General features: G+C 34.7%; 2 protein-coding genes across 4 annotated transcripts in view; both read right to left on the bottom strand.

Moving 5' to 3' along the window:
* LOC129275926 (DDB1- and CUL4-associated factor 17-like) overlaps positions 1-4,665 on the bottom strand; it is a 35,996-nt gene extending 31,331 nt beyond the window's left edge. The window contains exon 1 of the mRNA XM_064109484.1: positions 4,410-4,665. Coding sequence (XP_063965554.1) covers positions 4,410-4,514 — 105 coding nt within the window. The 5' untranslated portion in view covers positions 4,515-4,665. The remainder of the gene's footprint in view (positions 1-4,409) is intronic.
* A 1,294-nt stretch (positions 4,666-5,959) lies between these two features.
* Positions 5,960-18,548, bottom strand: LOC129276680 (zinc finger protein 135-like). Of its 3 annotated transcripts, none has more exons than XM_054913076.2 (4): positions 18,396-18,548; positions 16,283-16,388; positions 15,142-15,210; positions 5,960-13,413 (listed from the first exon to the last, which is right to left on the bottom strand). In XM_054913076.2, exons 2-4 carry the CDS (start codon positions 16,386-16,388, stop codon positions 12,251-12,253), a joined length of 1,338 nt encoding a protein of 445 aa, XP_054769051.2. In that variant the 5' UTR covers positions 18,396-18,548; the 3' UTR covers positions 5,960-12,250. The 3 variants fall into 3 exon arrangements, with proteins under 3 accessions (XP_054769051.2, XP_063965268.1, XP_063965270.1); XM_064109198.1 differs by having other exon boundaries at positions 18,382-18,537; XM_064109200.1 differs by lacking the exon at positions 18,396-18,548 and adding an exon at positions 17,827-17,952.
* Between the last annotated feature and the right edge of the window lie 3,191 nt (positions 18,549-21,739).

Below are 21,739 nucleotides of genomic sequence, written 5' to 3'. Positions count from 1 at the left end.
GTGCCAAATTGTGTCGCACGTTAAGTTATACATGTATATCCAGTTGATATTTTAGTTCTTCCAACCATTGTGCCAGAATACGTCACCTGTAGGTGAATTGAAAAATTTCTTTCAATAATATCCAGTGGATATGGGTTTGGTTATTTTAAAAACAATATTGTGCCAAGTTGTGTCACACATAAAATTATATATCCAGGTGATAATTTAGTTATTTCAACCATTGTGCCAAGTGACGTCAAATGTGAATTTATAAATTTCCTTTAATAATATCCAGGCGATATGGTCTTCAATTTAGTTTTAAAGTCTGCTGGCCAATCAAGGCCTATTATTCACTTATCACCCTCCAAAGTTTGAGGATAGAGATTTGGGGCCAACCACATTTTTTTTGTATGTGTAAAATAGTCCTTTAAAATAGATAGGCACATCCTGATCACCGCATGAACTACATGCTTATAGTAGCCTATAACATAAAGACATATATACATATATGTTTCAGTGATTGATCTTTTTAACGATTATTTGGATTGGTTGAAATTTAGTTATATAGCGCCATCTTCAGGCTTCTAATTTTGCTATCAGGAAATGGCACCATTTTCGAATTCCAGTTGACTTAGTTGATGAAATCTGTCTATTTTGGAGACATCGACGTGTATTATGAAATTCTACACATAAGAAGGCAGAAAGGAGGTATGTAACGATCTAATGTAGTCATAATTAAGGATAATTAAAGTTCAATGATAAGATTATCTTTGTATAAGTGCTTTCAATAAGCACAGAACCATGATAGATAACTCAATGTGTGTACATTACATTAGGCCGATGTACATTACATTTCGGCGGCCGACGCAATGTTGATTCGCAAATTCCAATTGTTATGTAATGTAGATTACCGCACGCGAACGAAATGCACATGAATGAAAGAATGTAAACAAACGTTTGCTACTGTTAGGTTGATGTACTATTATGAGTAAATTTAGTGCATGTCATGGAGAAATTGAGAAGGTTAATGCAAGTTTGATACAATGTAAGATTGATTTGATACTGATAGAAGTATAGTTAGAAATGAAGAGTTATACAGGTTTAAGACATGTTATTATTATGAACAGAGTTGAGTTACAAAGAATGCAAACGGTCAGAAATCTTGACTTTAGTTGAATGATGAAGGATAACAAATATGAGATAAGTTTAATCATGAAGAATACAGATATGAAATTATGGTTTCTGATAGATTATAAGGTATATGTGCATAATGTAATGCATGAAAGCATGGTATTATAATGGAAATATGTAAAGTTGAGGTTAAGACAAAGGGTTATAATTGGACAATGTAATATGCATATTTCTTAAGGTCATTGTTTTCTGAACATGCATATTCGTGAACGGTTGATTTATTATTTGTTCGATTTGTTTCATTTGTAAACAGTTTTTAAGGAGCATACGGAGCATATGGATCATTCGAAAGAATTAAAGAACGATTGGAACCTCAAAGAAATGACCAATTGTCCTTTATAGAGATGCTTCAGCTACAATATATATGTATATGTTTAATAAAAGTTTTCAGAGAGCATGCTCAGTGCCCACGAGGATAGGAAAAGAAACCTAAATTCCTCAGTGTATGTTTACGTTACATTTCCGAGATACTGGGAAATAATTGGTTCTTTTCAGGGATCTGGGACAAGTGTTTTATTCCTTAAAGGACAAGTCCACCCCAACAAAAAGTTGATTTGAAAAAAAGGAGAAAAATCCAACAAGCAAAACACTGAAAATTTCATCAAAATCGGATGGAAAATAAGAAAGTTATGACATTTTAAAGTTTCGCTTAATTTCACAAAACAGTTATATGCACATCCTGGTCGGTATGCAAATTGGCAGACTGATGACGTCACCCACTCACTATTTCTTTTGTATTTTATTATATGAAATATGAAATATTATCATTTTCTCCTCCTCGTCAAGTGAAACAAAGTTTTATTCCTCCCTGAACATGTGGAATTACCATTATTTTAACAGTTTATGGTTAAGTCAAGTTGGTAATTAATGTAAAATCTTTAAAAATTGAAATATTGTATTATTCAAACAATAAAAAACAAAAGAAATAGTGAGTGATGGACATCATCGACTCTCTCATTTGCATATCGCTGAGTTGTGCATTTAACTGTTTTGTGAAAAATAAGCGAAACTTAAAAATGTCATAACTTTCTTATTTTACATCCGATTTCGTTGAAATTTGCAGCGTTATGTTTGTGTGATTTTTCTCTATCGATTCAAATCAACAATTTTCTGGGGTGGACTTGACCTTTAATATCATTATAATAAGTTATTTCTGAAAGGATGGCGCTATATGTAACGGTTTAATGTTACATTTTTTGTTCCATTCCTCATACATATATCTGTATATACATGGGTGATTAGGACAGTAGGGAGTCAATAATTAATTTTTACGGTTGGGGGGAATATGGGGAACTTGGTCGCCCGCGCGAAGTGCGATAATACACCTTTTGCTCTCGAGCTACGCGCGACCGTGCGTGCGACCATGCCCCCCAGAAACCCTCCACACGTACAGGATCGACCCGCAACGAGACGCCATTCACATGTTTACCGCTTCTACTGTTCACTTCTCGATTCTCGCAATCACGCATATACAGTCAAGTCCATACGGCGATTCCAAGATACCAACCTTCTGAGTTACTCCAAGTTCTGCTACCAATCACTGAGTTCAACGTATACAGTTATATCGAGTCTTCGACCTTGTTCTCTATAAGACGGACTGACCCAGGATTAAGGTAAGTAGAATTCTCGGTAATCCAGCTAGGCAATAATCCATATAGTTTTACTATATTAGGTTTACCATATAGGTTACTATAATATCTTAAAATAATAATTAACACCATAACAAAGGTTCATAATCAGATATTTAAATTCATTAAACATATCTCAAACATGTTTTTTCTAAATTAAATTCATGAAAGGAGCTTTCTTTTTCTGTACCATTAAAAATATGACTTCCATTACTCAACATTCAATACCATATTCTAGACATTCAGACGCACATGATGCAAGCACACACACCCTCACACTCCACATTAAACACAGTCATAGGCATGCAAACGCCACAACTATATGAAAATTCCAATGCAGGCTGAACCAACAAAATGCGAGCACCAGCGCCAGCCTTGCCCTGCGCCCTCGTGCCGCGCCGTGGCAGGCCATCAGTAGGGTGTCTGAAGCCACACTGAAAAGCGTCAGCATAAGACAGGCTGATTTAGGGGGAAATATGGCACATTTTTTCGGGGAAGTTCAGAACTTCAGGCTACTAGAAAAATGTGGATATTAACTTGTGTTTGGCATGTATGGAAAGAGAACATTCAGGGGCTTCTTTTGACAGTAAGGACAAGTTTATATGATCATTTTAAATAAGGATTTAGAGAAAAATTGCAAACCCTTATTTTTGTGTGTGTTGAGATTGTCATTTCTCCATGCGTTTTCTATATGGGAAAATGAAATTTCTGTTTTGCACAATATTTTTCACTTTGTCGCAATTTTTCATTGTGATCTGGTTTCCAAATCTTTATAAAAATCATACCATCAGATAGAGCATAAAAAATCCTATTGGACTCTTTATGGACAAGTTTTTGGCATTAATAATAAATTTATAACAGCTCTCGGAAGCTAAAAATTTGGATTTGTGTGTGTCCATTTCTTAACTACACAGAGTATGGCAGAGAAATGCTGAAAATTGACCTTATTTCATTCTTCTTTTTTGCAGCCAATAATTGGATTTTTTTTCAAAAATATTACATTTCTGTCAGTCTGAAAGTGAAGGTCATTTCTCTTCAAATTCACAAAGAAAATGTTATATTTTCTTGAAATAAGAAAAATATTTTTTTTCTCCAGACACCCTACCATCAGCTATCAGCATGGGGCCGATTGCACGAAAGGGTCTTTCCAAGGACCGTCTTTCGTGTCGCCCATCTTTTATGATACGCCATGTGAAACGCATTTCAAATAAATTATCTGCAAATATATTTATTTGTCCGTTAAAATAAACAAAATATTTGTTTATAAAATGATGTGATATCTCATGAAATTGTTTTGTATAAAATTTGATTTAAAAGCAAGCTTACGAATTTTATTTGCTTATCATAAATTTCAGAAACACCCCGCTTATAGCGCATCATAAAAGATGGGCGACACGAAAGACGGTCCTTGGAAAGACCCTTTCGTGCAATCGGCCCCAGGATAGGACCAGGACCAGGTACGGTAACGGTCCCTTGATTGCCGTGCTCGCCGTTCGCACCCGGCGCGGTTAAGACGAGGTGCCGATGATTTAAATTGTGCCTGAGCATCCTGAGCCTGCAGTCGTGTGCACAACAAAATCCAACTTATTACAGGGGACGATATCACCATACCTGACAAATGAAATTCCTGACAATGCGATAATTCGTCCTCATTAGGTTTTGCATTCGTCTTTCCTTTGATCTGACCTGCAAAACAGCATTATTTCGAGGTTTCATCTTTTTATTAAAGTCATACACCAAAACAAAAGCTAGCACGTGTACCGTACACACGCTATGAAGTAACAAATAAAAAATGAAATATTTTCAAAGTTCCCGCGCTCCGCCGGCGCCACTATCGGGTGGATGGTGCTGAGAAAGCAAAGAGAATGTGAGAGGGATCTGGGGAAGGGGTAAGTGGCGTATCTATAGGGGTACAAGAGGGCACACCCCCGGCGCCACATTTAGGGGCACCAAAAGGAAAATGAAGGGAGAAAGGAGATGAAAATTTAACACCCAGAGTTTTTTTTTTCCATTTCTAATGGAGATATGTGGTAAGTTGGAAGAGAAAACAAATTTTGCCCATGGCCATGCCTTGCATTGACATCATTGTCGGGAGGGGCACAGTTTGTAGTGCTTTCTCCAGATACTAATTTTCCTAGATAGGCTGCTAGGAGGGGTGTAATTAAATATGTAGCAATGATTATTATTTGTTGTTTTTGTTTCACTAGATAGGGGGAGCAATTATTTCATCAATGTACACAAAAGGCACTGCACAGTTTCCAATACCTTCCTAAAAAGGCAATCAGGTAATTTCTGTATTTCTTATAAAAAAATAGTACAACACATGTAAATGTGAAAAATATTAATTATTCAAATATACTGTACTGTATAGAATGACAAAAGATTTTTTTTCATCTTGTATTTCTATTTGATGATAAAGGTTTTTTATGATCAGGAAGATCATTGCATATTTTACGACCTGCATATAAATATTTTTTTCCTGTGTTTTAGAACGTGTTTGATTGGTTGATCTGGTATCCAAATTATATAGGCCTTATACTTGATAATGTGTAATAATATCATGATCTTGGTAAACTAAAAAAAAAGTAGTAAAATATAGTTGATAAATTATTTTCCTTTTTCTGTATTTGGTCTTTAACTTCTTTATCTTCCTTAGCTTTCTCTTTGTCTCTCTCTCTAGCCCCAACCCCTCTTCCTATCTCTACATATCTCTCTCCCCTCTGTTGCATTTTTTTTCTTCTCTGAAGATTATTATCTGATAGCATGGTATGATGTGACAACTTGTTCCTTTTAATTTCATTAAATCAAATCTATAACATGAGCATTATGACATTTTCCTCCATTAAGTATGATTTTCCACATTCCACATTCATGGAGCTAAATATTGTAAATTCAATGTCATACTAAAAATACAAGAGGCTAGGTGGATGTATGACATCACCAGTGCAATCGCTAGCAAACCACCAATTCACTATTTTTTTTCTTAACCTGCAATCTTGAAATTTTGTTACTTTGCATCAGATTTCAATGAAATTTTCATTGTCATGTTTTCTAGATTTTCAATATCTAATGGGAGTCTAACACTTCACTTTATTTCATCTGCTTTAATTATCAACTCTACATCATAACCCAAATAAAAAAAACGCTCATACAGATATATAAATTCAACAGATTGGCATTTATTACATATCCTTGGAGCATATTTTGGACATTTTATGTGATTTTTTTTAACAGAGCTATTATGTACATCACTACATGTGGCATGTAAGCTGTCAATCTGAAATGTACAAGAAATTTCAAAATTAGTAACAGACTCCATGGACAAGGTTGACACATACAAATCAGGAACTGATTTCAAAGAATCTAAAAGCAAACTTAAAATCACCGAAATCTAAAGCGTTAAAATCTTTAAAATATTGAAACATTACAATATACATGTAGCTCAAACAAAACATAACAGAGTGAATCCTGTTATTAGATTTAACTCTGAGTACATGGACAACTCTGTTAACTTGTAAAATATTGAGAGAAAAAAAATTCATTTTGTCATCATTTAATACCTGTAATACACTCATCTTGATATAATACAGTTTGAAAGCAAGTCAGAATAATACATATGACTAGAAAGGTCCATAACTGCACACAGACACAATCGTTGCCTCCACCATTTCAAAGTCGGAAAGATGCCAAATGTTTTTCTAAAACTTTTCAAAAACTGATACCTGTAGTCTACTTAGATGATCATGATATTACATGACCAAGATCTAAACTAGATTGTTTAAATTTTAAGAAGAAGAATTTTGTTTATGACCGATATATCGACCACAAATCCTGAGCTGCTTAAAGATCCACCCCAGGAAAATGTTGATTTGAATAAATAGAGAAAAATCAAACCAGCATATTGCTGAAAATTTCATCAAAATCGGATGTAAAATAAGAAAGTTATGACATTTTTAAAGTTTCGCTTATTTTTCACAAAACAGTGATATGTACAACGCAGTGACTTGCAAATGAGTCAGTAAATGATGTCCACCACTCACTATTTCTTTTGTTTTTTATTGTTTGAATTATACATTATTTCATTTTTTATAGATATAACAATAAGGACCAACTTGACTGAACCATATAGTATTAAACAATGCTAATTCCACATGTTCAGGGAGGAATCATTGTTGTTTCACTTGACAATGAGGAGAAAATTCAAATATTTCATATTTCATATAATAAAATACAAAGGAAATAGTGAGTGGATGACATCACCAGTCTCCTCATTTGCATACCAGCCAATGTGTGCATATAACTGTTCTGTGAAATTAAGCGAAACTTTGAAATGTCATAAGTTTCTTATTCCACATCTGATTTTGATGAAATTTTCAGTGTTATGCTTGCTGGATTTTTCTCTTTTTATTCAAATCAACTTTCTGTTGGGGTGGACTTGTCCTTTAATCACACTGGCTAAAGACAAAACATAACCTACATATGCAGTGAACTATTACATTCAATACTCACATGGGCCACACTACACACAGATTTGCAGTTAACAGCAAATTTCAAACACTGATTCTGATTGGGTGAAAGCTTGTATGTTTTACAATATGCACAGTATGCAATAATAACTTTTGATTGGCCACTGCAATTTAGAAATTGATTATAAACCTTTGTGTAACAGGCTCCCATTTCATACAGTATGTTGTCAACTAGGTACACTTGCAGTTCCTGAATATGATTTTCTATTTACTTTCCATTATGAAATTGTTAAAAAACGTTAATAAGTTCAAAACCATTATAGGTCATGACAGAACTGTGTTACAGAATTTGCATACATGAGTGTGATGTCCACATATTTAGTGAGTCTTTCACAAAACCAACTCCTGGTTTATAAGATAAAATAGAGCATGACTGTGGCATGCTGTAGGCAATCATCTTGAAAAGGACCTTCATTCATGGATTATCATTTTTATCTTCTTGTTCAGTCTAGAAACCCATCCACAAAGTCAAATCTCTTTACCATGATTAACTGCAGAGTAACAGATATTCAGAGAATTTCATTCGCATAATCAATCTCATCAACATGCACTGTAATTATAACTCAAAATTACTTGGGCAAATGCTAAGACTATGGCATTGATACAGATCTACAATCGCTACAGATAAACCATTTCCACTCCATTATCTATGTTTCCTATTGCAGACAAAATTCATCTAAGTATACCAGTAAATGCAGGAAAACTTTAGGGTGTCCTTTTATAATTAACCATTTGATCTTGATTTTTTCCATGATACCAGTCTCAAACTTTAGCGCAAAGTTTCACAAAAAATGTGTAAAATATATCACAATCCAAAAATGTTTTTAAAATGTCCATGAATTTTAATGTTTTGTCCAAAATTTCAGCATTTCAGTAACACGTAAATGTAAAATTGTGCATCTAATATGAAGCTATTAATATCACATTGCAGTAAAAATAAAATACAAGACTCTATTCAGTATATACAAAATTGTTTCTCCTTCTAAATATCAGCATTAATTGTGCATCCCTAAATTACAAAACATTTTTGTCCCAATTTTAGTCCCTACATTGTACATTTAAACTAGCACTAGCACATCAATGATGTAATGATCATCTGGCATCTTGCAACAAACTTAAACATAATTTCACACCAGTTGACACTGTAGTGAATTATATTGGTGACATAAATTGAGGAAGCAGAATTGAAATTGATGAATGACAAAGAAGCAATTTTTGTGATTTATGAATAAATGTTGTGTAAATTAGCATTAAAATAATTTTCTAGTCAAAATTTATAAATTCTGTGTAGAACCTTGGTGAACCTCATGTAGCTCTCAGATGGACCCAAAAATCAAAATTGGTCAATAAATAAATAAACATTATTCGGGGAAAAATATGCATAAATTAGCATATTTAATGAGTTTTAAAATTCTGTGTAGAAGTTTAGTATCCCCACCTAGAGCTATCATATAAAGCAAAAAAAATTGAAATTGATCAACAAATGAAGGAGAAAATGCATTTTTGTGATTTATGAATAAATTTTGCATAAATTAGCATAAATAAATTTCTAGTCAAAATTTCAAAATTCTGTGTGGAAGCTTGGTGACCCTCATGTAGCTCTACCAGATGGATGGAAAAAAAATCAAAATTGGTCAACAAATAAAGAAGCCTTTTTAATTACAAATAAATTTAGCATAAATTAGCATAAATAATTTTTTAGTCAAAATTTAAAAATTTTGTATACAAGTTTGGCGAACCTCATGCAGCTCTACCAGATGGAAGAAAAAAAAATCAAAATCGGTCAACAAATAAAGAAGAGGCATTTTCTGTGATTTATGAATAAATTTCACATAAATTAGCATAAATTATTTTGTAGTTAAAATTTCAAAATTCTGTGTATAAATTTGGTGAACCTCATAAGCTCTACCAGATGGAAGCAACAAATTCAAAATCGGTCAATAAATAAAGGAGAAGCATTTTTTGTGAATTTTGAAAATGCGCATAAATTAGCATATTTAATGAGTTTCAAATTTCTATGTAGAAGTTTTGAATCCCCCACCAAGTGCTATCATATAAAGCAAACCGAATTGAAATCGGACTTGAAATGATGAAGAAGAAGCATTTTGAAATTGTGGACGGACGACGGACCCCACACCACAAGCAGACCTGCCAACCTCTGGGAATGAAAAATTGTATTCTGTGATAAAAAAACTGTATTTTTCCCCACAAAAGTGTATTTCATAATAAAATGCGTGGTGCAATCGCTCATCGCGGCGCTCAAGCTGCATGCAAGATAAAATGCGCACTGCTCTTGCAGATGAAAAAACAACATTGAAACATGTGTATATCTCACCCTGGTTTTAACAAAATGATTGAAAAAAAAGTTACCTGAAATTACATTGATCTAATAACCATATTTGTCTAAGTTTTATGAAATAGAGACATATAGAGATAATTTTTTTCAATAAATTACGATTTTGTAAATTTTTTTTTACAAAAACATATTTTTTAAAGAAAAAACGTACTGCCATATTTTGGTTGCAAAAACGTACTAAATACGCCAAAAACGTACTGGTTGGCAGGTCTGCATAAGGCCCTTCGGGGTGGATGAGCTAAAAATTGAATGAAATCTTTAATCTTGGATATTGAATGACAATACATGTATAAATTTTGGCCAAGCAGCCTACTACTACATGATTTTTGCATGAAGCAATATTGAGTGATAAATGAAAATTATGTTCTTCAAAACACTAAATGTATAATAAACCAAGTCATGAATAGTTGTGCTCAAAAGTTAGTGAACCCCATCAAAATATGCACTCCGTCATGCTGAATGTTATAAAATGTAAACAACAACAGTGTGTACAATGTTCGGCGAGCCCAGAGAAACAAAACTTTACTGAATGTAATATTTTATCACCAGATTTCATATTCAAATATCTAAAATCATTTTCTGGTGGGGTTCACTAATATTGAGCACCACTGTACATACAGTATAAAGAAATTAATAATTCAGACAAATTCAATGAACTATGGACTGCATACTAAATTAAGTCAGCATTCTTGTTTCTTCTTCACTGAAGCATACAGAAAGACTTTGGGGTATACAAAGCCAGTTATTTTGTATGATCTATTACTTTGTTTTGTTTTGAAAATTGACCTTGGGTAGTGAATTTCAAGTGGATCCAACACATTATGATCCTCCTCAAAATATTACTGAAAAAAAATGAGATACATGTACTGTAGGGAAAACAAAAATATTTTGACAGACCATCAAATGGGAAGTCTTAGCTTCAAATACATTTACAAAGTTTTAGAAGTTCTATAACATGAATGAATAATGTGTGTACATTCATAGTCATTATTTGTCCAGTGCTTAATTTAAAACAAATATCCAGGTTATTCATTACTAGTCTCGCTGGTATCTAAAGCGTACATATATCTGGAATATGAATGTAGATTGTACAATAGTTAAATATTAGCAAATATTGCTACATATGAAAGTCTATTGACTGCATTAATGCAAGTCACCTACCTCAGAAAATTTTTTAGAATGTTTGCGTCATCAGTAACCAACATTTCTAGCTACACGCGAAAAAAAAAGGTATTCCTAAGTAGCACTACCAGGCCTTATGTTTCCTAGAGTCATGCTTATTAATTCAAAATTCAATATTGAATAATGCACCACTAAGAAATTCTGTTTGATAAAAAAATTAAAAAAATACAACATACATTTTGCAACTCCTCATTCTGACCATTAAGAATATCATTTGAGTGCCAATTTGTGAAGCTTTGAAGCAGAAAATGTATCTTAATGTGCATTTTAATGATAAATTTGACACTTTTTGGATATAAATCATCAAAAGTACAACAAGATTGATAACAGGCAGATATTAAGTGTAATAGCACTACAAGTTGCCTTATGACAGTTGCCTGAATCTAAGCAGGCTTGGTCAAAGGATTTTTTTTCTGAGTTTGCTTTCCCCCTTCTATGTCTCCATTTCACATTTTTCCAATGCTTTTCACATAGTCCATGGTCAGCAAATACTTATTCGCTCCCCATAAAAATCCACAAACTATTGTCATTAGCTTCTCTAATATGAAGGTAAGGGCGAAAACCAATTATTGTTGAATTTAATTATAAAATGTGCAAAATTGCAAAGGGTTAAACACTGTTGATAAATTAAGCACAGTGGATCAAGTCGAAATTCATAGACATCTAAATTCTATGGTGCATGAGTTAATTTTAACCAAAACAAACAGGGCAGCACAAAATAAAAAATTATCACCTTATTTCCACCCGAATGCGGTTCCTTTGAAACACCCTATGACAAACACTACAATATCATGATTTTGCTTCTTACACTTTTTTTCTCTTAACTGTCAAGAACTACAGGGTGCGTCTTTCAAAGAGTTACGATTGATCCAATCAACCACAACTATGGAAAGCCAGCAACGTCGACATCCAAAATAAATGTTTGTACAAAACATTTTCTAGATATGATGTATATTCACACATGCACTGTTTTCTTGACAATTCAGTTTGCTTCTCTTTGTTTTCAAAGGACATTGTGCAAATTTCCTAAAGAAAATATTATGACTAGGTATGACATTGAATATTGATGGATATCCATATACTTTGTAAGACGGGCCCCTGATGAGTGAGACACTCAGTATACAAGATTTTACAATGATGCTGATGAAGAGGTGTATGACTTATCACCAGGCTTTGGAACATAACTTTGGCATCAGCATATAACAAATGATTCATGAGTAACTATTTTGTGGAAGTCCATGTCTCTTCATAATCACATTTTATATATACATGTAGATGAAAGGCTGTACAATGCTCTTCCTGTGCAAAATTGCAGGGCATACATGTGCAAACATAAAATAGTTTTACATCCTTTTCACCTTGTGAAGCAGTTAAGGTCTATTTAAACATTATACTGTGTCGTCCGTGTAATCAAACATTTTAGCTGAGCCGCTGTGCGTTCGGAGATGGCGCACAGCAAGGTCCTTGCGACTGAAAGCCTTGTCGCACACCGGACAGTTAAATGGTTTCTCACCCGTGTGGGTTCTGAGATGGTCCCGCAAGTGGAAACGTTGACTGTAGCAGTTGCCGCAAAACTCGCACTTGAACCGTTTTTCCCCTGTATGGGTGCGCATGTGCCGCATGGCTGAGTACTTCCGACTAAACGTCTTTCCACAAGCATCGCAGCCGTAGGGTTTCTCGCCGGAATGCGTCCGCAGGTGGTTTCTCAGGTGTGAGCGCTGGGAAAATGCAGCAGTGCACTGGTCGCATCGGAAGGGCTTATCAAAACCCTGAACCCTCTCCAGCTTTGGGAGAAGGTTTGCTATTGAGTTGGTGTTGGAGGTCGAAGGGGGCGGCGGGATGAAGGTCTGATGGATCAAGCCAAGTTTGTCATCAGCATGGGTCTTCCTGTGCCTGTCTGCAGAGTACTTCCTTCCGAAGGTCTTTCCGCATATGTCGCAGATGAAAGGCTTCTCTCCAGTATGAATGCGTTGATGAACCTTCAGATGACAGTGCTGCCTGAAGGATATACCGCAATCAAAACATTTGTGCTTCTTATCCTTAGATCCTCTACTCTTCGATGCTTGTTTCTTATGGCTTTGTGACCCTGAGCTTCTTCGTCTCGAAGGTTGTTTCACAGGCGGAATTAACGGGGTGAGTCGTTGCACTGTCTGCTGCGCACTTTCAAGCTGATGCTGATACTGCTGTTGCTGAAGCTGTCGCTGCTGCTGTTGCTGATGTTGCTGCTGCTTTTTCACTTGCTGCTTCTTCTCTTTATCTGCTGCGTGGACCTTCATATGACGTACGGCCGAGTCGAGACGAGCGAATGTCTTGCCGCACACCTCACAGCCAAATGGCTTCTCTCCTGTGTGTGTCCTGATATGGGCCTTCAAGTGACTTCGCTGCTTGAAGGCCGCCCCACACTGCATGCACTTGTGAGGTTTCACATTGGCAGTGGCAGAAAGACTTGCCATGGTCACTGTTATCCTTCCCTGAGTAGTGGGGTTCTGGAAGGCACCATTCATATCATGAGTATCAGGGTAAAACATGATGGCATCACCACAGTAAAATCCTGAAAAGGGGACAACAGGGAAAAAAATTAAAACCTTGTTACCTTTAGCAAATAACAAACCATACTACAAAAAAAGCAAATATATTCAAAAGGCGTTTCAATCTCTGTCTTTCTATGCAACTGATATATTTGATCCCTACCAAATCACCATCACATTGTTAAACTTTGGACCTCATAGGATGTGTATACTGTCATCATAAGAGAAATAAAAAGATAACTTGATATTATTTGGTAGAAAAGTATGTATTTAACAAAGCCATTTTCTTAAATGTCAGTTCCAAGTTTGGAAAGACCTAAAAATGATGACCACATTCTCTTGTTTTTAGTTAGCACTCGAGAACCAAAATAGCAACAAAACTAAGTGAATAATACACAAACAAGACACACAAAAAAGGCTGAACCTATTAAATATTGTCAGGTAAAAAAAAAGTGGTATGATATCTGTGTTCCCTACCAAATGTTAAAAGCACCTGTTGGATTTCAAAAATTCAAGGAGATACCAGTAGAAAGCCAAATTAACTTGCCCACTAATTTTCAAGAGTCAAGGCTAATAATTTGACGACGGGTCAATTTTCATGTTGATGTCAACACTTGCATTCATTTCAAATTAGAATATAGTCAAAGCTCCTTTAGTGACCACCTGTATAGAAGAACTACCTGTCTCTAAGTTGACTGGTTAGTTTTGCTTGAATGATTATCCCCTTTAAAAGGTGTACTTTACACGTTTGGTTCTTAAAGACTGCCGGCTAATACAGGTTGCTTTTCTTGTCTCTCTTTGGTCGTCATTATAGCTAAGTTTCACTTTATAACAATGTAGTAATCAGGTCTGAAATTAATGAGTCGAAATGAGAGACTAAAACTGAACTGGCAAATTTCTTATGCAAATGGTGATATGCTAATATTAGGGTGACTGTACACAGAGCTAAAAATTTCACATTTTTCACCACATTCACACACACAAAAATGGTCATGGTTTTGAGGGAAAAATCAATGTTCAACGCATTTCTGACATATGATCCCGTTATCCAAATTTAATGATTTTGGTATCAAATTAAAGAGAATGAATGCTCAAAATAGCCTACTTAGTTTATATTTGGTCACTACCATAATTTTGATGTGGCATTTAAAAAGGAAGTTCACAGTCTCATATCTTGTGAATAAATGTACCATATTTTTGTAAACTATCAGGTTTTTGTGGTATTGATAATGGCAAATCCAATGGAATTACTCATCTTTCCTTTAGGATCAAGTGTCAGAATTGATTTCAACATACCCTTCCCCCACTACTCCAGAAAGCCCAATGCAAAACTGTGCACACAAAATAACTGCACAGTGTGTGTGGTCATGTGTTTCAGCTATGTGTGTTGTGACAAATTATACTACAGAGCCTATTGGGAATAGTTGGCTGAATTTCATTCGAAATTCATTTGATTATTATTCAAAAATCGATTCATGGATTAAGTACTATAAAATTTGGTAGATGTCTATTTTGCACTATTTTCATCAAGATCTGAAAAAATCAGACAGTTTAATGAAGTGGTTGATGAGATAGAAAAATCTTGCGGTCTCCCTACTAATATTACATTCATAGAAGAAATAAGTCCTAATGTTCAAGAAACCCAAAGACTTTTGAATTTACTTGGAGCTACAATATGAAAATAGCCTATTCCAGTACTTCATTAACTTTAAGGAAAAAAATCTATCAAAATTTCCAGTTTGAAGTCTCACCATCTCTCTCCAATTCTGGTTTTAAAGTACTATGTTGCTCAACTCCATCATCTGAGGTGGAATTCTTGTCTGGAAATATAATAATTTAAAGAAATTCAACAACATAATACATATGCTTAAAAGTCATCAAGTGTTCCAAAAATGAATGAAACATTGAGAATGATTGTTGGGCATTGCATATATATATAAACAGTTTTTTTTTTCCAATTCAATTCGGTTTATTATATTAAAACATTGTAAAAACAGTCTGAAGACTGACACATATGAAGTTAACAGAAAAAAGGAAAAATACATGGTGAAAATATATATGCCTAGTTGCCTACGAATTAACAAAAGATGATAAGATAAGAGTAAGATTAAAGATTGCACTCGAGGTTCATACACATTACAGAAATATCATTAAGGGGAATTACGCTGTATAAATAAAGAGAAAATATAATGACCCCCCCAAAAAAAAAATAATAATAATGGGATATGTACAGTATGTTGATTGATTTCATTGTAAATTTAGAAGAAAAAACAACTATTGTAAAACAGCAGAAATCGATTTGTGCATGACAAGAGAACGGTCAAGATGAAAACGAAGGATAATTGTAAATTACAGAACTTTATATTTTCTTATAATGCGAGTAGAAAAACAAAAGTTAGAATCTAGGAGATGGCTACAATTTTTTTTAATTTATGACATGCAAACTAGTATGCATGGAAAGGGTGTTTCATCTCTAATATGTACAGGAGTGTGTTTCACAATGAGTATATAAAAGAGTATATATAAGTATGACTTAGTGTCATGCTTAAATGCCAATGCGCATTTGATATGGAATGTGCCATCTTATTGATAAATATGCAGTATCGTGAGTCCTCTTTGCATGATTTGACCCATCCGGTGTTGCCTATACCACAAGCAACTTGAATTTAAGTGCGACTGTAAGTCACACTTTAATCTTTGTAAAACAACTCCCAGGTTTTGGTGTTGGTTTGGTTTAAACACCAAACCTAGATTAAAGCTGCTCCTGGGATGCTGTTCCTTAAATAATGTGACTAGAATCAGTTCTAAACTAAGTTTAAGATTAGATTGAAAGATTGAAACTGTGCATCCAACACCAACACTGGACTTGAAAACATCCATTCTCCCACTCACCATTGATTATATCAGCTTCAGGAGAAGGTGCATCAGAATTGGATGATTTTCTCCTGGTGCTAGGCCTCACTTGATGAGGAGATATGTACTGCACCTTGACATCCATCTGTATGGTGGTGGTGGTGATAATGAATATGAAGAGAAAAAGAATACATGAAGATATAAAAATCATACAATAACAAAGGCCATGTGTCATGAGGTCGCCCACCAAAAAGGGTGGTGCTGTTACATATTTTGGTTGATTTGTTAAGTTATTCCTAAATATTTCAAAACCAAAGGAGCTATGCCAACAAGTCTGGTATCATTTTAAAGCTGAATTCTTCGGCTAATAATCAAGACAGTTTCATTGCTCTAGAGTTACAACACAACTTTAAAGACATGAGTCCTCTTCACATTAGGGGTGGTGCCGAAAGCGGTGCCACCTGTACAAAGACGATGGAGATTTTCAATGTTTTGTGCCATTTGGGTAAAATGTTAATATTTTTGTGAAAACTTTACTTCCAACTACAAATTTGGTATCAAATTAAAGCTAGAATGTTCTTCTTTACTGTTAAATGATTGAAAATAAGCTTGGTAATGTCACTGCCATGTATTAAACAAAAATCATGGTCAAAACCATTGAAAAAGAAATAGAAAAAATTTCAAAATTTTTCACTTTTCAAAACAATTCTTCCATATTGACACAAATTTTCTTCACAATTATTCTTAATTCTATTGTAGCTTTTGGGTAAAACACAGAAAATATGATTTCTACTATTCTGTAGGATGACAATGATACTTGGTTTTGTTAAAGATCTCAAAAGTCAAATGACACACATCAGAGACATTCAGAAAAATAACATGTCCACAATCTAAGAAGTATTAATTGGTTTAATGCTAATATCATTTCTTTTAAATTGTTTATACCTTAAATAAGATGAACATAGCAGATATTCTCACTATATATAATGGTAATATAGGGAAAAAATAGCACAAACAATAGACCAATATATACATTTCTTGATTATTATTTATTTTTTAATACATAATTTCTGGTTTATTTTGAAGTAATTTCTTTACCATAAACCCAATAAAATTATACATTCTAAGAAATTTCTGACTCTGTACTGTACAGAAATATGATTATTTTAGTCATAGGGGTGTTATAGAAATTATTATGATCACAAATACAACATTTCAAATATTTTATTTTCTATTCATCACGATATAAAACTTACAACTTACATTTAATGCTATTTCTGAGTGCACATTTTTGTTCATTGTGTTATTTCCTTTCAGAAAATATATCAAAGAGTGTATACTTAGTGAGACCTTGAAGTTAAAAAGGGCGACGCAAAAGCAAAAATCACCATGTAACACAAAAGTAGGCAACCTCCTGACACATGACCCAAACAGAAAATGTTGGTGTAGTTTTAAAAATGTACACAAATACCAAGATATCATCACGGCTCTTAATTCTAATATTTATTCTCCAAATCTACAAAAAGAAAAAAAATAATTGAAAGACTATCATTGTCTATGAGATCATGTATGTAATTTGTCACCTTGGCTTGGAATTCACTTGCTCCCTTGGCTTTGTAATATACAAACTCTATGCGAAAGCTCTCTTATCACTGGCAAACAAGGACTATTTTTTTAACAGATGGCAGTGCAGTGAATGGACAAACTGTGAGATATAATGCCCCCCCCCCCCACACACAAAAAATAAACACACACACACACGCACAGCTCAGAGATTATTTCATCAGGCAAAAACCATTCAGGTTGAGAATGCAATGTACAGGCAAAACCTCGCATGCTTGTGTGAGTGAGGCAAAACTGCATACATACCCAAAGCCATATACAGACACATAACCGCACAGGCCCTACCCACGCGCACACACACACGCCCTATCAAGCCGCACAAACACATACGACACACACACACACGCGCGTCACACACCCAGTCGCCCACACACAACGTCTATGCATACAACGCCCACGTACCACTAAAGGCAACAAATTTCGTAATGCATGGGACCAACATCGACATAGTGGAAAGACATAGTGCGCAAAAAAGAGGATTCACAGTAGTTAAACAACACGATATTTGTACATACTTCAATTTGCTCACCTCAACTCAATGGCAGCCTTGAATACCACCGTAAAATGTTATCATAAGATGAACGTCGGGTTTAATATCAGTTTATTTGAGAACAAAAGGACCATCACTGGCCGAGTTGTACAAAGTTGTATTCGGCATCGACAAGTCCAATAAACGAAGGGGGCGCAAAATGCGCGCAAGCGCTGCTCTCGTCTAGCGAAAAATTCAGATGAGAGTTTTCTCTAAAATAAATTATTTTACCCTCCTCTTATCCTCTATGATGTTGCATTAACAATTTTCTCCGACAAGTTGTCACATCAGGGCCTCGTCTTACAAAGAGTTACGATCCAATCAATCGTAACTCTATAGAAATCCATCAGTGTCATAATTTTTTATACAGGAAATTTGTAAAATGTCCTTTGTATACAAAGGAGAACACACCAAATTGTCAAGAAATCAATGAATTTATGGATATACATTCATATCTGGAAGTTTTTTTTAACAAACATGCATTTTCAATGTTGACCCTGCTGGCTTTCCATAGTTGCGATTGATCGGATCAATCGCAAATCTTTGTAAGATTGGCCGGAAGATTGGCCCCTGGTAACCTTCCTTCATTTTGATTTGCTGAGAAGGAAAGGTATACGAATGTTCAACGGCGGATGAAACCGGGCAGGTGAGGGGGCCACTTAGGGGGCGGGGGGGCAAAACGAGTTTGTGCACCCATTTGCCCCCTAAACTGTCCATAAATAATCAATTATTTACAGACAATTTTCAACAATGATGGCACTTTTCTTCCAGTCCTCTTGTCTAAAAATTTAAAATTTCAGAACTACAAAATGATAATAATAATTAACACTATTTGTAGAGCACTTATCACAAAACATGTCTCTAAGCGCTTAGGAATAAAATAGAAAGAGAGAAGGAATTTCAGCAAAAAAATAAGTTATTGTATATTTTGCTGATATCAAGTCAACTCACTTCTCTCCCAGTACAGATGTGTATAAATAAAAGTGAATAAAAGCATAATACAAATTTAATTGATTGGATGTGAAAACTTGTCCATATTCTGAAGCGATCGCTCAGCGCTGCGTTACAAAAATATTTCCCTAAGCTAATATTCGTTATCTAATTCTATGAGTCATGCTATGAGTACATTTAATTTTGAAGAAATCTGTTTTAATGCTCTACAAACAAAAATTTTATTCTCCATTTATACACAGAGTCCCGACTGTGGACTCCCTCTACGAGGATTTCACAAAGTTTTGCCCCTTTACCCCTAAGATATATTTCCGTCGCTCCTGTGAATGTTACTATAGCAGCTTTCGGATAAAACATACCTTTATTGTAGTATAAAGATTTGACAAGTCCCCTGTCAGCGAAAAAAAAAGAGTGATAACAAAATATTGAATAAAAAAATAAAGAACTTACGATCAATGAGTACAATCTTAATAATGATTAAAAAAATAGTCGATGGTATAGTTGTGTCTTTATTTCATTATAAATTCATTTTAAGTCGTTTTCAGGTCCAGTCTTTGGACATCACATGTTTTTATTTCGCCTTGTTTCTTGAAAAAAAAAATTTGGGGGGGGGTTAGTTATTGTCAAATTGAGAATAATCCTTTTTCATTGAATCAAAATAAATTATATTTGAATTTGAATAAATTCTGATACGATGACGCATTTTGAATGACGAAGACGGAGCTGTAAGACGAGAGTATGAGCACACGCAACGGGGAAGGATGGATCGAGTATCTCCCGTGCGAAGCGCGGAAGCTCTGATCGTTCATTAATTTTGAGAGAGAGAGGGAGATAAGGAAGCGTCTCATAACACTTTATTTGACTCTGATTTTAAGCTAAATTTGGAATAATGAAAGCATTTTTTAATGCAAGCAACATTGCAAAACTAAGTTCACCAAGTTTAGCTTAGTCGACAGACTTCCCACTAACTTTGTCTAGCCATCCACCCCCACCCCACCCCCCCCCCCCCCACTTTCTCCTGCGAACAAAATTATGCAAGAAATATATTTCAAACAATATCTCAGTGTGTCCAGCTTGTCCAAAGGGGGACCGACACAAAAATATTCACATTTTCCCAGATCGGCTACTCGGATTGGAGGTTAGGCTGGAGGGGAGACCTATAAAGTATAATGACTGAGCTAAAGTTGATAAACGGCAAAAGGAAAGTTTTCTTATGAAGGTAAATGGATTCGCAAAGAACATTTATTTTCCATGTACATCTCCCATATTCAAACATCTCACTGCCCAACAGGCCTATCTTGGTAATTTGCATCTAATTGTCAATTCAACTGAATTCGATTTAGTTGAATTCAATTCATTTCAAATAAGATTTATCGTGGCCCAAACTGTCTCGTGTAAAGATTTAAAGAACGATCGGAACTATGTAAGCGATGAGAGGGAGGGGGGGTGATTTTTGTCTAAACAGTGTAAATTATAGGCATACTATGTACCCGATTGTGTATGGTTTTTAATACTTTTTTATTGAAACATGTTGATTAGCCAGTTTAGATTAATGTAATGCATAAGGGTCAAGTTGTCCAGTGGTTGTTGGAGTCATGATCGTGAAGTTGTGAGTTCGAACCCTAGCTCGCTGTGCCATTGTCTCCACATTAATAGAAAAAGACCCGAGAGTAATTTCTGTTGTTTATATTATGGAGAAGAAAGGGATCTTGTCGAGTTCATACAGGAGTTAACATAACAGAAACGGAATCATATTTAATACTTATCACTTTTTTCTGGAGGAAGGGGTGTTTCAGTCGGCTCGGTGTAAAAATGGCAGGGGTAAAAATTGTATCATTTGCGAGCAGTTTTCCCCCATATATGGTGTAATAAAAAATATAAATGAAATTTTATTTAAAAAAAAAAAATAAATAAAATTATTTTCATTGTATACCTCAAGTATATCAACATACAAATCATTTCACATCCGCTCCTGAAAGATTTTTTTAGCAATCATGACCCACTGATTAAAAAATTGAAAAGTATATATTTTGGTGCATAAAATACGGGACAGCTGCTTGTATATGTCACAGCTACGTCACAGCTAAAAAACTAATATTTATAATAAAGTTCTTAATGTTTGATGGGTTTTCCTTAAACCTTCACCAATATATTTTTACAGTAAACCATTTGTCAGGATGAACCTCTCCTTCAAAACAGGTCGATAGATTGGTACCTAAGAAACACCTATGATTATTTTTACCTCTGCCATTTTTACCTCTGTCATTTTTACCTCTGCCATTATTACCTCTGCCACTTTTACCTCTGCCATTTTTACCTCTGCCATTTTTACCTCTGCCATTATTACCTCTGCCATTTTTACCTGGCACCGTATCAGTCAGTATTTCAAAGCG

This window comes from Lytechinus pictus, chromosome 14 (genome assembly GCF_037042905.1).
Source record: "Lytechinus pictus isolate F3 Inbred chromosome 14, Lp3.0, whole genome shotgun sequence".
Taxonomy (NCBI): domain Eukaryota; kingdom Metazoa; phylum Echinodermata; class Echinoidea; order Temnopleuroida; family Toxopneustidae; genus Lytechinus; species Lytechinus pictus.
The sequence above is the reverse complement of the archived record's forward strand: the minus strand, read 5'-3'. Positions and strand labels throughout refer to the sequence as shown.

Coding starts and splice junctions, on each gene's coding strand:
- LOC129276680 (XM_054913076.2), bottom strand. CDS start 16,388: ATGGATGTCAAGGTGCAGTACATATCTCCTCATCAAGTGAGGCCTAGC. Junction 15,211..16,282: donor TGAAGCTGATATAATCAATG/GTGAGTGGGAGA, acceptor TTATATTTCCAG/ACAAGAATTCCACCTCAGAT. Junction 13,414..15,141: donor ACCAGAATTGGAGAGAGATG/GTGAGACTTCAA, acceptor TCCCCTTTTCAG/GATTTTACTGTGGTGATGCC.